We start from the raw sequence: 16,513 nt of genomic DNA, 5'->3' as shown, positions 1-16,513 counted from the left end.
TAGGGAATGTTAGGAATAAAACATGTTTTACTTTGCTGGGTAAGGGTGGCCTTCCGGATAGGACAAAAGGGAAGGTTTGTGATAGGGTGGAAATAAGTAGGATTAAGTGACAGAAGTGATGACACTGGGTGAAAAGAGGACAGTGAATGCTCGTGGATAATGAATACTAGGACTGGCTGGAAAGCCTGAGGCTTATAAAAAGTACAAATTTACTCATTTTGAGATTGTAGCAAACAGAATGGCTGAAAGAGGGCCGAGTGTGGTGTTGTTGTTTCTGTCCTTTCAGATTTAATAATGTGCCACATGAGGCCATCAAATGAAATTCCAATAAGTGAGTTTGAGAGCAAGACACTGGAATGGATTGTGGATTGGTATGGTAAAGGGAACAGAGAACAGGAATAAACTGTAACGAGTGGGATACCTCAGGAATCTCTGCATCAGTAATTTCACGACTCAAGATTGCTTAATGACATTTCCTGTACACAAGTGTAAAGGAGAATGAAATAATTGTTACTCTGGATCCAATGCAGCAGAACAAAAACACAATAAGAAAAAGAACACAATAATATTAGTAAAAAAAAACCTAAATAAATATAAATAGATAAGATAGCTTATCTACTGTAGATGGTTTGATTGCAAGTCCACAAAGTGATACTAAGCACAGGAGTGTCTGTACTTTAGATGACTCTGACAGGAAATGATAGAGTAGTGGTAGTTGGAGGTATGGAGGGGTAGGTGAGTGAGTGAAGGTGTTGATCAGCCTTACTGCTTGGGGAAAGTACCTGTTTTTAAGTCTTGGACTACGTAGCCTCCTTTGTGATGGGAGTGAGTAGGATGCCCATGAACAGGGCGAGTGGGATCCTTTATGATGTTACGGGCCCTTTTCTGGCACCTTTCTGTCTATGTGTCCTGGGTGGTGGGTAGGCTGGTGCTGGTGATGCATTGAGCAGTTTTGACTAACTGTTGTCGAGCCTTCCTGTCTGCCGCAGTGCAGTTTCATATCATGTTGTGATGTAGCATGTTGGGATCCCTATTGCGTATCTGTAGAATGATGTGAGATCTGTAGATATGGATGCACATAGTCCATTTCCCTTCAGCCTCCTCAGAAAGCAGGGGAGATGGTGAGCTTACCTAACTGTGAAGGATGTGCTCTGGGACCATAAACGGTTGTGTGCAATGTGCACTCCTCGGACTCTGAGACTACTAACAAGAGAAAATCTGCAGATGCTGGAAATCCAGGCAAATCACACAAAATGATGGAGGAACTCAGCAGGCCAGGCAGCATCTATGGAAAAGAGTACAGTCCCACCGTTTCAAGCCAAGATGTTTCACCAGTCCTGCTGAAGGGTCTTGGCCCAAAACATTGACTGTACTCTTTTCCATAGATGGTGCCTGGACTGCTGAGTTCCTCCAGCATTTTATGTGCATTGCCTGAAATTGCTTGCAGTTTCCACTGCGAGGGGCATGTGAGTAAGTCGAGTTACCCTGAAGTTGATAACCATCTCCTTCGTCTTGTTGACATTGAGGAAAAAAGGATATTTACCTGGCACCAGGCCTCGAGCTGTTCCACCTCCTCTCTGTAGACTAGGATTCGCCAACCCGTCGATCATGATCGACAGGTCGATCTTTGAGACTTCCCTAGTAGATCCCGAAGAAAAATCAAAAATAAGTACACAAATACTGTTGTAATGTGAGCATTATAAAAGTAAGTAATACTAATTAGGATAATGGTAATATAGCAATATTTTCACTAAAAAGCTGTTTGTAAAGGGAGATTGTTTCCAGGTTGCGGGCGTTTAGTTCTGTTCTTTCTGCCCAGTGCGCATGTGTGTAGTTCTCCCACCATGCACCACGTTTTCAGCGTAGCCTGTGCTGCATCAAAGTGACCAATCAGATTAGATAAGAGTACAGACTGTTGCAAACATCAATATACAGCAGTGGTCCCCAACCTCCGGCTGCGAAGCATGCAGTGGTGCAGCAGTAGTCGGGTTGCTCGCAGCACATCTTTAAGAAAAAAAGCCGAAATAAACAAGCTAACTTAATTAGATGCCGCCCAGAACGTAAATGTCGGCTCAGATCAGAGGCGACACAATCGACAGTCACTTGTGATATCCTGATGGCACAGTGGAGGCTCCACGAAAGAAGGCAAAAACATACAAATTCCATCCAGAATAGGAAAAGGAATTTCTATTTACCTCAGTGAAAGACAAGTGTATATGTATGTTGTGCCACCAAACACAAGCACTGACTAAAAGAGGGAATCTGGAGCGGAACCACAACACCAACCACCAGGAATTTAAAGACACCTACTCCCCAAAGAGCGCAATTCGTGCCTGGAAAGTTGAGCTGAAATTGGGGTTGAAGGCCCAGCAATCATTTTCCACAAAACATGCTGCTTAAAATAAGGCTGCTATTGAAGCATCATTTCGTGTAAGTCACCTTTTGGCTAAACACAAGAAGCCTTTTACAGATGGAGATTTATTCAAGGAAGCAATGGTCATTACCGCAGAGACTGTTTTTAAGGACTTTAAAAACAAAAGCGGCATCACAACTGCAATATATAATATACCACTTGGCCCTGCAACAGTGACAAGGAGGGTAGAGTCACTGTCAGAGGACATGAATATTTTTCACTGCAGTTCGATGAATCCCTGGATGTAACGCAAACAGCTCAGCTTGTTGTATTTGTCAGAATGGCTTTCCAGGATTTTACAACAAAGGAGGACTTCCTCACTCTTTTGCACTTAAAGGAAAGAACGAGAGGTGAGAATATTTACAATGAGTTTTAAAAAAATGTCCGTGAAAATGACATCCCCATTCATAAACTGGTGGCAATTACTACTGATGGGGCCGAGCAATGCGTGGTGTACGCGTTGGTTTTATACCACTAAAAGTCAGTGCCTACTTCGGGTCAACTTATCTATGTGAAATTGCATTTTCACAGATAAAAATTATTAAATCTAAGTACAGGAGCTGACTTACTGACAGCACTCACTAGAGTTGCCAACTTTCTCACTCCCAAATAACGGACAAAAGTAGCAGTCAAATCCTGGGACATTTGTGTTTACCCTGAGAAAGACTCCCATGACCAGGAAGTCTTGCGCAGGCACCTGTGTGCGCATGTGCGTACATGCCATTTTTTTTGCCCCATGAATTGGGTTTGGCTTAATTTTCATTATTTCTACTTTATATAGGCTGTGTTTTTATCATATCATTCCTGCTTTTACTATATGTTAGAGTTATTTTAGGTTTTATGGGTTATTTAGTATGATTTGTTTTTTTTGGGTCTGGAAACGCTCAAAAATTTTTTCCATATAAATTAATGGTAATTGCTTCTTTGGCATAAAGCATTTCGGAATGAAAGGTTTCATAGGAATGTTCTACATTAGCGGGGGAAATACGGGACAGTTGGCAACCCTACACCTCACAGACTGTCTCAGACTGGCTGTCTGTAGTTATGAGCCAAATTTCAGGGAACAAGCAGAAAGTATTCGGCCCCAGTCATCACACTGAGTGCAACAGTCAATTTTTATTTATTTATTTTTCGTGTTGAAATAAAATTAAATAATGAAACTTAGAATTAAAGGTGTGAAGTATTGTAATATTCTTAAAGGAAGACAGCTATGGCCTGTTTGATATGCTAGTTACAGTGTTTTCTTGTTTGAATTAATTTGAAAGTTTGACAAAAGTATTTTGTGTAATTCAAATACAATTCGTCCAAATAAAAGGCCTCAAATTGGAAGTACAATCTGAGCTGTTTTTTTCTGTAAAGGATTTAGTAGGTAGATCTTGCCTTTCCCTGAGGTCAAGGTAGGGGATCTTGGGCTTAAAAAGGTTGGTGACCACTACTGTAGACCATCTGATCATTGTAGGTGGTGAGTCCCGTCACTGTTGTCTCATCAGCGAACTTGACCATGTGAGTACTCGGGTGTATGGCCATGCAGTCACATGCGAGCAGAGTGTACAGCATGAGATTCAGCACATAGCCCTGGGGGCACCTACGTTCAGGATGATGGGGAAGGAGTTTTGTCCATCTTGACTATCTGAGGTCTGTTTGTTATTTAGTCCAACATCATTTGCACATTGGAATATTTTCATGAGGGATCAAGATCTAAATTTGCTATACTGATGATACTAAGTTATGTGGAAGTACAGGCATTGAGGAGGATGCAAAAATGCTTTGGGGTTTTGGGCAGACCACATTTATAAGCAAGGGCATTGCAACTGGAATGTAATGAAGAAATGTATGATGTTTCCCTGTTTAAAAAATACACAATCTTTTACCCAGTATCAATTAAGAAGAGTTACTGTTCAGAGGATCTGGGTGTCCTCATCCCTGAATCATTGCAAATTAATATGCAGGTTCAGAAGCAAATAGGAAGGCTAAGGGCTGCAAAAGGATTTAAGTAAAAGGGTGGAGCTCCTTTGTTACAATTACAGGATATATGACCCTTCAAAGATGACTTCTGGAATACTGTGCACCACTTTGATCACTAAACCTTAGGGAGGATCAAATAATTGTCGAAGTGCAGAGAAGAATCGCCAGATTGGTTCCCATGATGGTGAGTTTTTCTTTTGAAAGAATAGTTTTTAAACAGATTAATGAGATGGAGACATGCTTAATGTTTTCAATGGCTGAGGTGTCTTAAATTAGAAGTCATTTTCTTAAAGTAAGTCATGGGGCACTCAGGACAAGGTTGAAAACAAATTTCTTCAACCAGAGTGTGGCATACCTGAAGGCTATAGTGGTTCAGTTGCCCTACATGTTCAATGATAGATCCTTAGATATTAAAGACATCACAGAATATTGGGTTAATGGAGGACGTAGTGCTGGAGTAAAGTGTCATCCATGCTCTTAAAGACTGGCAGAATGATCGTTAGGAAATTGCCACTTCTACTACTACTCCTTAAATTCTTATGTTCATCGTGGGTGTTTCTAAATCAAAGTAACATGGGAGTTTGTGAGGTTACTGTGCACTATCACCTGAAATAGTGAAATGGAAGTCAAGAAGCTGTTGGAAGCAAAGTACTGTGCAACATGAAAGTGAAGGAGAAGTGGAAATTGATGGAAAAAATGATGAAACTCTGGAGTTCTGTCGTAGAGCAGGAAGAAGCACTGACTGGAAAAAATGGGGAATCAGCATTTCACATGGAGGGAACATTTGACTGTCAAGCATGGCTTCCAAGTGTGTGGATATTCATAGAAGGAATTCATACCCTTCACTCACATCCCTTAGAACTTCTTTCCATGAGGTACCTATAAATAAGAAGAAGTCTCTATTCTTCAGAAGACCATGAAATGTCTTCTGTATCCTTGCTGTACTCTCCCATCCTCATGACCTGCACTAATTTATTAGAGAAACTTCCCAAATATGTTACATTAATTTTAGTGAAATTTTAAATGAATGTCTGGAAGGTCAAAATGACAATTATCTCTTTCTGAACTCTTAGTATGTGGGGTCTATATGTCTGTCAGTGGGTAATGTTTACAGAGTGTTTACACAGGGTAAACACTGTAGTTCTGTTAATGTCTGTAGAATGTTATTTATTGTAGCTGGATTCTACCTTAATCTCAGGTACCATTAACATGAGGATGTTTGTTAGTGTCTGTTGCTTGTTGGCTACCAGGTTGAGGGATTCGTTCTTAGTGTCAGTTAAGCTTATTGTTTAAGTGTGTAGACATTAATGCCCTTTTGTAAATCCAAGGAATACTGTGTTTTACGATATAATGGGGAGTGACCATTAAAGTGTCTAATTGATTTACGAGGAAATGCTGAATACTGTGTTAATAGACAAAGGATGTGTTTAAAAGAAACCATGTCGAGTTAATGTAAGAACAGGGTTATTCTCTTTCTGGTTCTCTCTGCCTTGTGAAGCTTGTGAATATATCGGGCTGTCTCTCTTGACTTCGTTGGAGTTCGCCCAGACCGGCAGCATGATTAGTGCCTGGGACCCAGGAATGGTTTTACAAGTGAGACAGAATTCAGAGCTCCCCCGACAACTGTAACCATCACATGGTGTCCAAGGATTTCCAAACCCTGAAATTTTGTAGCTTGTAGAAATTGTTGTGGAATTCTTTGTGAATTGCTACATAGTATTTTGTGTGGTTTATTTGTGGTTTCTATTTTGTGATAATAAATTAGGCGTAGGTTACTTTGTTGTGCTTGTGTTATTACCACATCTCCTGGACACTCGAACAGTTTGGGACTGATCATCCCAGTCTATTACATCATTATGTGAAATTACATTAAATCTGTTGTGCTGTGGTTCAATAAAGGTTTCTTCCTGAGCTCAGAGTCATGGAGAAAAAGACATGGGAAATTTGACGGTTCCTGAACCAGAGTAGAGATATGAAAGTGGTTTGGATCATTTGCTTAAAATATTTCATTTTGAGAGCCTTTTGATCAAAGTTATGAAGATAGTCAATGCTGATTTAATCTAAGGAAAATGTGAATTTCTTGGCCTTTGTTTTTCTTCACTACTTAGCTTGTAGGATAGCAGTTCTGTCATCCTTGACACTTTCACTGTCTCTGGAATATTCACCTAGGGCTGTCATCCAAAGTACAGGACAATGAAGGATGCTTGTGACCTCCATACATCTTCTCACCATTACATCTGCAGAAGGAGCTGGGGCCATTACACTCAGTGGCCACTTTATTAGATACCTCCTGTAGCTAATAAAAGTGGCCACCGAATTTATGTTTGTGGTCTTCTGCTGAAGTAGCCCATCAAATTCAAGATTCAACATGTTGTGCATTCAGAGATGCTCTTCTGCACGTCACTGTTGTAACACATGATTATTTGAGTTACTGTCATCTTTCTGTCAGTTTGAATGTATCTAATAATGTTCCACTGAGTATGTACCGCAGTTCATTAGATGTTACAAGAGTAGTTCTTGAAAATGTACCAGCAGACTCCAACAGGATGCATTCTACTGTTTCTACATGACAGTGTCATATAACATCTCATCCAATTTTCACTAACCCTTAAAGAATCAACTGATCCTGATCTCTGGTATCACCAGTCTGCAACCTCTAGCCTGATTCCAGGACTTCATTCCTCCAAATTCTACTTACTGTTTCTTCAGCTTTGACAAAGGTACTACTGATAAGTTTAGGTGCTTCTCTCAAAGTTTTTTCAAGTTTTGATCCCAAGTGAGTCATAAACTGCCATGGCGCTGTCTTAAATTCTCACAATACTGCTTTGGAGACAGTTCCAATACTTTGATCCACCAGCAATGAGACTAGCAACTATCACAAGAATGGTAGAATTGAAACACTTGGAGGTATCTTATCATTTTCATGCTTTTGCTGGTAAGAAGGTCATATTCATAGTGAGGAGGAAGATATTGTGGATGCATGAAGCTCTCTTCATAAGACAATTTGGGTAATTATATTGGAAGTAAGTTCAGGAGAAACTCGTGATTCATAATACAGCAATTTATAATGAAGAAGTATCGACATATTTATTCTTGCATCTTTAAGAAATCATTATTTGAGTGACCTGATATGTTTCTTCTGAGAGTTATTGTCTTCAATAAAGATTGTCCTGTTTATCTGTCTGCCTTAATTTATTACTTTATGTGAGCAGCAACAGAATAGATCCCACTGATACTACGTTTCTGTGCTCATAGATTACCTCTGGGAATGGAAAGATTATTATGAAGGAAGGAGCAATACAAAAATTGACCTTTGCTCATATCCAAGAGGAGGATTCTGGAATATACACATTTGAAGCTGATGGAGGAAGAACAGAAGCTTCACTATTTGTTGAAGGTGAATAAAAATTGTTATGAAATTTGCCATAGCTTTTCCGATACTGAATTCAATTTAAGTGCATGTAATAAAGACGATCAACAGGAAGAGAAAGGAAAATCTGACTATGCTGTGATCTGTTAATGGACATCTTTTCAAAAATTTTTTAAATTTTCTTCTCTGCAAGTTTACCTACGATTATAGAAGTACCAAAATATTGCATCTGAAGGCTTTATGAATCTTCTCACAATTCAGATTGCTTAGTAGTGTAATTTGTAGATCAACAATGTATTTCATAATAATTGCACATTTCACCCACTCGATGTTTCTCTTTCTTTGGAAGCTGCTCTGAATGTTACAACTGCACTTTAATCAAATATTTAGACTGTGTAAATCCCTGATATGTTGGAGTTCAAATGAAAGAACAAAACATAGGTTCTCTGTACAGCATCATTAGCTACTCATCCTGTAACTCATTCATTTATGTATACATAATTTCCATATAATATTCATATATCTGCACAAAGTAAGTGATAGCAATAAAACTATTTCATCAAAATCAGTGTGCATAAAAAGGCAGATACGATAGGGTCTTTTAAGAGACTCCTGGACAGGAATATGGAGCTCAGAAAATTAGAGAGCTATGGGTAACCCTAGGTAATTTCTCAGGTAAGGACATGTTCGGCATAGCTTTGTGGGCCGAAGGGCCTGTATTGTGCTGTAGGTTTTCTATGTTTCTATGCATGATATTCAAGGAAATTGATTTATTGAATTCTAATTACTGACCTGTTGTGAGTTGTTGTCCTTGATGCTCATTTATCCTACTGGTTAATATCAGATCCACCAGAATTTGATCAGGATGTGCTTGACCAACTGGGAATGAAACCTATACTTGTTAAGGCTGGTCAGACTGCAGCAGTGAAAGTGCCATTCAAAGGAAAACTACCAATGAAGGTGTCTTGGTACAAGGATGGAGATGAACTGTTCAGTGATAACAGGATCAAAATTGACAATGCTGGAAACTTTACAAGGTTGTCAATCTTCAACTGCAATAGAAAGGACAGTGGAATTTTAACAGCTAAACTGAAGAATGAAAGTGGTATAGCAAATACAAACAACATTAGCCTGTGTGTTATTGGTAATGTATTCTTTTGTTCCTGTTCCTTTTGACATACTTTTTACTTCATTTTCAGTCACCTGGTAGATTTGTATTAAGTTCAGAACCTGTCTGGTTAGAGTTCCTCAATTCATATTTAGGTTGTGTGCTGATTTTCCCCCATGTCTGCTTGCAGCCCCAAGTTGTTCTGACTTATCCACCTGGCTGTTAAGTGGCTGACAGCAGTGGAGACTAATGGTTCTTTTGCTCATGGCTGAAAAAAAAATTAGATTTCATTTCACATAGCTGAGTGGAGAATGCTGAGACAGCCTATGGTTTTCTGAAATAGCATCTCAAGCTTTTCAGCATCTGCAGATTTCCTCATGTTCAAGCTTTTCCTGCTATGTTTTAAGAACATAAGAAATAGGAGCAGGAGGAGGCCATCTGGCCTATCGAGCCTGCTTCACAATTCAATAAGATCATGGCTGATCTGACCTTGGACTCATCTCCACCTTCCTGCCTTTTCCCCATAACCCTTAATTCCCCTACTATGCAAAAATCTATCCAACTGAGGTAGCCTCCACTGCTTCATTGGGCAGAGAATTCCATATATTGACCACTCTCTGGGAAAAGCAGTTCCTCATCTCCCTCCTAAATCTGTTCCCCTGAATCTTGAGGCTATGTACCCTACTTGTAGTCTCACCTACCAGTGGAAACAACTTTCCCGCCTCTATCTTATCTATCTCTTTCATAATTTTATATGTTTCTATAGGATCTTCTCTCATTCTTCTGAATTTCAGCAAGTACGTCCCCAGGTGATTTGATCTCTCCTCACAGTCTAACTCCCTCATGTCTGGAATCAACCTGGTGACCCTCCACTGCACCTCCTTATGAGTTTCAGTACACCTGTATTATTTCAGACACTAATGCTTCATCTTCAGTGCAGAAATCACTCATTATTGAAATACATCTGAAAATGAAGTTTAGTACAATGTACACATTAGATTTGAGTCTTAAAGCATAATTAATAAGCAAAGTTCTGAGGATGATAGAGTTGTCTGAAAATAGAATAATACAGGGCACAAATGCCATGATCAAAGCCCATGAGATTCAGTCATTAGGTGTTTTAGTATTAAATTTCTGTCTGTTGAATAAGAAAGAACATTACTAAAGTGCTGCCACAATATACAGTTTACAAAATTGAATTTACAAATATTCACAAATTGCCAAGTTTTCCATGACATCAAAGGTTTTATTGATGATCTTTTTCAGATAAGCCACTACCACCTCAGGGGCCGGTAGAGGTTCTAGAAAGTTCTGAACATTGTATCTCCTTTAAATGGAAACCACCCAAAGATGATGGCGGGAAACCCATTACAAACTACATAATTGAAAGACAACTAGTAGGAAGAAATACGTGGATTAAAGTTGGTGAAACGGATGCGTCAAAAACAACATTTTCTGTTACCAAAGTGGAACCTGGAAAGAATTACATATTCAAAGTTTGGGCAGTGAATTCTGAAGGTGGAAGTGAGGCATTGTTATCAGATACAATCACAGCTGGTAGAAGAGGTGGGTTCTTATAAGATTGAATGAATTCTTATACAAGGCATCAAGTTTGCCCCAAAAATTAACATTTGGAGATAAATATATTTTCCAGATGTTCCTGGACCTGTTGCAACACCAAAAATCCTGGATGCAAACAGCAAATCCATTACATTGTCATGGACACCTCCAAAAAAAATTGGAAGTTCCAGCTTAATTGGCTATCTCATTGAAAAGCGCAAGGAAGGTAGCAACGCGTGGACTGTTGTCACTGACCATCCAATTACAGGTAATAGATTTAAACCATTTGCAGAATTACTCAAATATCACCAACAATTTAATGCATGGTGCATCCACGTCAATATTTAACAACTAATTTCACACATAGAAACAGGACGTTACGGAAACACTCAGTAGGTCAGGCACTGTGGAAAAAGAAACTGAGTTTCTCTTCTCAATGAAAGGTAAAGATCTCTGACCTGAAATGTGCATTCTGCCTCATTTTCTATATATGCCACCTGATCAGCTGAGTGTTCCCAGCATTTTCTGTTTTTATTTGAGATTTTCATGACCTACCAGTTTTATTTTTAGCTCATTTCACTTAACAACAGGTCGTCATTTTACATAAAAAGTAGTGATCATCATAAGCTACAATGAAGCATCTTGCTAATTGTTGAAGTGAATTTTAATGCTCTAAAATAATCTAGCCAACCTGCCAGACAACCACCATAAATGGATGATAGTTAATATCCTTAACTCTGAAAAAGATGTTAGATGAGGCAAGGTAGTCACATGTATTATTTTGCTAGAACAAAATATTACTTGGAAAAAAGATTGCTTAGTACATTGATTTTCAACTTCGGAATGATTTTAAAATAACTTAGAATAAAATTGACTGTCTACATACAAAGAGACGTCTATATTCAGAATGAAAAATAAGGTGTTCGGTAGTACGGATCAGTTTGGTGTGCATGTGTATAATCACTTCTGTACTTAACAGTCCCCTTTTGGTACCACTTAATGAAGATTGGTATAGTATATCCAAATCACAATGTTCACACTACGCTTTTTACAGAAGCTCCTGGTGTATAAACAGATCAGGGACATTCATCTGAATGCTTAGAATCTGTAAAGTTAATAATTAAAAACCAACAATCATTTTAATGATACATCATTTATTACTTGAGCAAAACATTGGGCATGGAAGTTTGTTCAGGTTGCAGTGATTCTGAAAACATTTTGAAACTATTTTACCCAGAAAAGAAGTGGACCGTCACTGATGTTGTTGAAGGGCTAAAATATGAATTCCGAGTGATTGCAGTGAACTCTTCTGGTTTGGGAGAACCCAGCTGTGAAACTGAAGCCGTGTTTGCTCGGGAACCCATAAGTAAGTCCTTCTATACTACTTTACCTAAAGAGAGAAAAGTCAAAAGAGACAACATGGTATAGATTTTTCTCCTGTATTTGCTGAATTTATTGGCTGAACTCTGCTGTAAATCTCATGAGGCCTGATGAAGGGTTCTGGTCCAAAACGTTAACGTTTATTTTTTCCATAGATGCTGCCTGTCTGCTGAGTTCCTCCAGAATTTTGTGTGTATTGCTTGGATTTCCAGCATCTGCAGATTTCCTTTTCTTTCTGCTATAAATCTAATAATTTTCTAGTTTTGCCTCACTTCTGGACTCTGCATGAAGTCCAATAACAGGGTTAGAATTTCCCTAGCACTTATATTAGGGAAGCTTCTCTCAGATGGTATGTATAACAGCTTACACTGGATCTGTGAGTCAATCCATCTGCATGGGGATTATAAGCAGGGAAGAATGATAAGCATAAGGTAAATTTAATTAGTTGTGTTTGGTTTAATATTTTTAAATTATTTAAGAATGCTTCAGTTAGTTTTATTAATTAAATATGCTTCTTGAAATATTCAATTGTTCATTTCATTCTTAGTAGTTTTTAGATATTTTTAAAAGTAAGAGACTTTCATAAATATTGAAAACCTTACACAACCTTGCCAGAAATGTGAGGTTTGGAATAGGACTTTGACATCTGTCAAAGGTTCTTGGTGAAGTCCTGTATGCATGGATTGTTTCAGTCTCTATTTTTGTTTCTCAAAGCCCCATTACAGCTGAGTGCATTTTCGTTGGGTCACAGAACTAACCTTGCGAACAAATGTGAACTTCTCCATCCTTCTGGTGACTAATAATGTAAGAACAGAAAGTGAAATACTTTATACTTTACTTTATACTTTATACTTCATTGTCGCCAAACAATTGATACTAGGACGTACAATCACCATAGCGATATTTGATTCTGCGCTTCCCACACCACAAATCGATAGTAAATATTAAAAATTTAAATTATAAATTAGAAAATAGAAAAATGGAAAGAAAGGTAGTGCAAAAAAACCGAGATGCAGATCCGGATATTTGGAGGGTACGGCCCAGATCCGGGTCAGGATCCGTTCAGCAGTCTTATCACAGTTGGAAATCAGCTGCAAGTGACAAGAACTGTGTGACTATTGCCTTGCTGGTGGTCAAACAAGTAAAGGCCAGTTTAAGTGTCACTGTTGTAAAGATTAAAATCATTTTTAAAAATCTTTGTATCTTCTACTGGTCCAATTAGTTTTGTTCATAATGCATCTTCATATTATGCCTAGAATGTCAGATGCAGTGGCGATGTAACCTCATCAATAATTATTTAATTGTCATTATTTATGACAATTACAGAGGGTTTATACAAAACAGAGGGGGTAATTCTTCAAATCTCTTTGCGATAAAGTTAGTTCCTTTCTCTTTTCTTTCTCTCTCTTTCATCATTCGAGAATAAGAATCAAATCTCAATACCAAAATCAATCTTCTACCACTCACATTGACTCATAAGGGTCTCACCTCATGCTTCTTGGGAAATATTAAGTCATTCAATTGGACCCTTTAATAGCAAAATTAAGATTAATAAAGAGCAAGTAATTGGGATCAGAGGTGCCTGCCACTGAACCTGTTAAGGATAGTAAACAATGTCTGTGTCTTCTCCTACGTACCAAATGTATTCCGTTACGGACATTGCTATGTTGAGCACCACTGGAAGATAGTGGGGTAAGGAAACATTGTCATTTTGGGTCCAAACCCTTCATCAGGATTGCGATTAATGTGTCCGACCCAAAACATTGACAATTCCTTTCCCCCAGAGATGCTGCTTAACCTGCTGAGTCCCTCTAGCAAATTGTTTGTTGTTGCAGATTCTAGCATCTGCAGTCTCTTGCATCTCCAAGCCTTAGATAAGGTAAAGGAATCATACTTCATGTCCTAACAGGTCACGGTGTATCTTGCAGAACTTTATACTGGATTAAGCAATTCCAATTACCTTGCTTTCTCTTTTCTATGTCAGAATAGGCCAGATTTGCTGTCAGCTTACCCATTTGTAATATTAATTCTGTTTTTTTTTTCCCTCTCAACAGAAAATACCTGATCCACTGCTACTTTCCAACATTCTCCTTTTTCTTTCAGGTTTTATCAATTTTCTGACCAGATTTCAATGTTTTAGCATGTCTTTTATTTTGTTCCCCCTCGCTCTGTCTCAATAATCTATCATTTATAAAACTCTCTCAGCAGTAGAATCACCTCAACAACCCTAGCCTTACTTCATCAGTGATAAAAGGACATAGAACACTACAGTACAGGCCCTTCAGCCCACAATGTTGTGCCGACCTTTCAGCTAACTCCAAGATCAATCTAACCTTCCACTTCCAAACAGTCCTCCAATCCCCTATCATCAATGTGTCTCCGAGTTTCTTTAATGCTCCTAATGTATCTGCCTCTACCACCACCCCTGACAATGCATTCCATGCACTCACCACTCTGTGTAAAACACCTAACTCTGATATCACCCTATACTTTTGTACAATTGCCTCAAAATTATGCTCCCTTGTATTAGCCACTTCTGCTGTGGGAAATGGTCTCTTGCTATCCATTCGATTTATGCCTCTCCTCTTCTTATATACCTGTATTAAGTCACCTCTTACCCTCCTTCACTCCAGCAAGAAAAGTCTTAGCTCTTTATACCCATCCTCACAGGACGTGCTCTGTAGTCCAGGCAGCATCCTGGTAAATCTCCTCTGCACCCTTGCTAAATCTTCCACGTCGTTCCTATAATGAGGTTACCAGATATGAACTCAATATTCCAGGATATTTCCTTGTCCTTTCCACTCCTCCCTACCCTTTGATTGCTTTCATCCTCAATTCAGATGATGGATCTTCACCCAAGAACATTAACTTTATTTCTCTTTCCCCAGATGTTGTCTGATCTATTTCCAGCTTTTTCCGCTTTAATTTCAGTTTTCCAATAGTTACAGCTGCTTTTCACTTTTGTGCAATGTATTCTGACAGAATGCACTGTGAGGAGAATACAAAGGGACTTCAGGAGGTTATAGAAAGGCTGAGAATGAGGGAGGACAGAGAAAATGGAATTAGAATGAGGGAAACTAGTTACTTTTGTTTTGAATTTCAACAAGATTAACAAGATAGGCAGCAACCATCACATTAAATGGGATGAGTTAGTTATAGTAGAGATAAACCTGGATCACTTCATACTTGCTTTTACATTCAGGGCCACCTGGGACTGTGAGAGACCTCAGAATGACGGACTCCACCTATTCTACCATATCTCTGGCATGGACCCCACCAACATACCAAGCCAATGAAAGAGCAACAGGTTACATTGTTGAAATGAAATCTTCTGGAAGTCCTGCTTGGACCAGATGCAATCCTGTTCCTATTGCACTGAATTCATATACTGTGAAGAACTTAAAACCAATGGGATCTTACTTCCTGCGTGTGAGAGCCGTCAATGATGGCGGAATGGGGGACCCTGTAGAATTAGAAAATGATGTACTTGCCATGCCACCACCAGGTAATTGTATTTCAGATTAAAGGTTATTTATTGATCTATCTGCAAAGACTACCTACATGCTGCAATGGTTCTTTGACTAGAACATAAATCAAGAAAATAATTTTACAAGTGAGATTGTTCTGTTGGCAAAACTAAACCATGGAAGTGCTGAGAATTAGAAAGCATGCTTCATAGAGTCATAGAGTAGTATACAACATGGAAGCAGACTGCTCAGACCACTATGTCCTCGACAACTATGTCACCCATCTATATTAATCCAGCACTTGGCTTAGGACATTCAAGTAATCATCTAAACTCTTCTTCAATTTTGTCAGCAACTCTGCTTTCACAGCCCTTTCTGGGATTATATTTCAGGTACTCTCTGGATAAAACAGTTCCCACTCCAAATTTCCTATTCCTTATCCTGAATCTATGTCCTCTATGAAAATAAAGACCGTTGTAGCTAGAGAAGTGAGATCATGGATGGAAGTCTGTTGTTTGAATGCTAAAAACAATGGACTATCTATTGTTGTGCTACTTAGAGCTGAATGATCAGTGTAAGAACTCTTCGGACTGGGTCTTGAGCAATCTTTCTCAAAATTCCGTCTAATACACGTCTCAAAAACAGCAAATTTAAGGTTGCTTTTAATTATTCAGTCTATCTCCAGAAAGTTATTTTTTTACCTCTTTTATATTAATTAGGAACATATTTTATTTAAGCATTTTGTTTGAGGTTTACTACTGAAGATCCAATAACATTTTGTTAACATTTCTATGCAGTTAATATTCTGCAAATAAGTTTCTACCAATCTGTATATATTTTGCTGAAACCGCTTAATGACTTTGAGTGACTCTTAATTATCGTTTTCTATTTTGCACTTGATGTGATTATAGTATGCTCATCATGTCCCCATTAATCTCCAACTCACACGCCTGTTATTTCGCTGCATTCATTTTCCAGATATTGTTTACTTCCCATCATTTTTCAAAGCTTCAAATGCCCCAACCATTGAAGACTTTGAAATACAGAGACCACTGTGTAGATAAATATAACAATTAAACTCTTCAGTTATAGGCCAAAAGGTGTGTTGGCATGCAGCCAAGTGGTTAAGGCATTCGTCTAGTGACCCGAAGGTCGCTAGTTCGAGCCTTGGCTGAGGCAGCGTGTTGTGTCCTTGAGCAAGGCACTTAACCACACATTGCTCTTCGACGACACCGGTGCCAGGCTGTATG

At 38.7% G+C, this 16,513-nt stretch overlaps 1 protein-coding gene across 1 annotated transcript in view; it reads left to right on the top strand.

The window, feature by feature from the left end:
• The window catches only part of LOC140209393 (uncharacterized), a 77,753-nt gene that overhangs the window by 45,652 nt on the left and 15,588 nt on the right, over positions 1-16,513 (top strand). The window contains exons 13-18 of the mRNA XM_072277645.1: positions 7,634-7,775; positions 8,593-8,892; positions 10,123-10,422; positions 10,511-10,684; positions 11,654-11,782; positions 14,999-15,301. Of these exons, the coding sequence (XP_072133746.1) occupies positions 7,634-7,775; positions 8,593-8,892; positions 10,123-10,422; positions 10,511-10,684; positions 11,654-11,782; positions 14,999-15,301 (1,348 nt within the window). The remainder of the gene's footprint in view (positions 1-7,633; positions 7,776-8,592; positions 8,893-10,122; positions 10,423-10,510; positions 10,685-11,653; positions 11,783-14,998; positions 15,302-16,513) is intronic.

This window comes from Mobula birostris, chromosome 14 (assembly GCF_030028105.1).
Source record: "Mobula birostris isolate sMobBir1 chromosome 14, sMobBir1.hap1, whole genome shotgun sequence".
Classification (NCBI taxonomy): Eukaryota; Metazoa; Chordata; class Chondrichthyes; order Myliobatiformes; family Myliobatidae; genus Mobula; species Mobula birostris.
The sequence above is the reverse complement of the archived record's forward strand: the minus strand, read 5'-3'. Positions and strand labels throughout refer to the sequence as shown.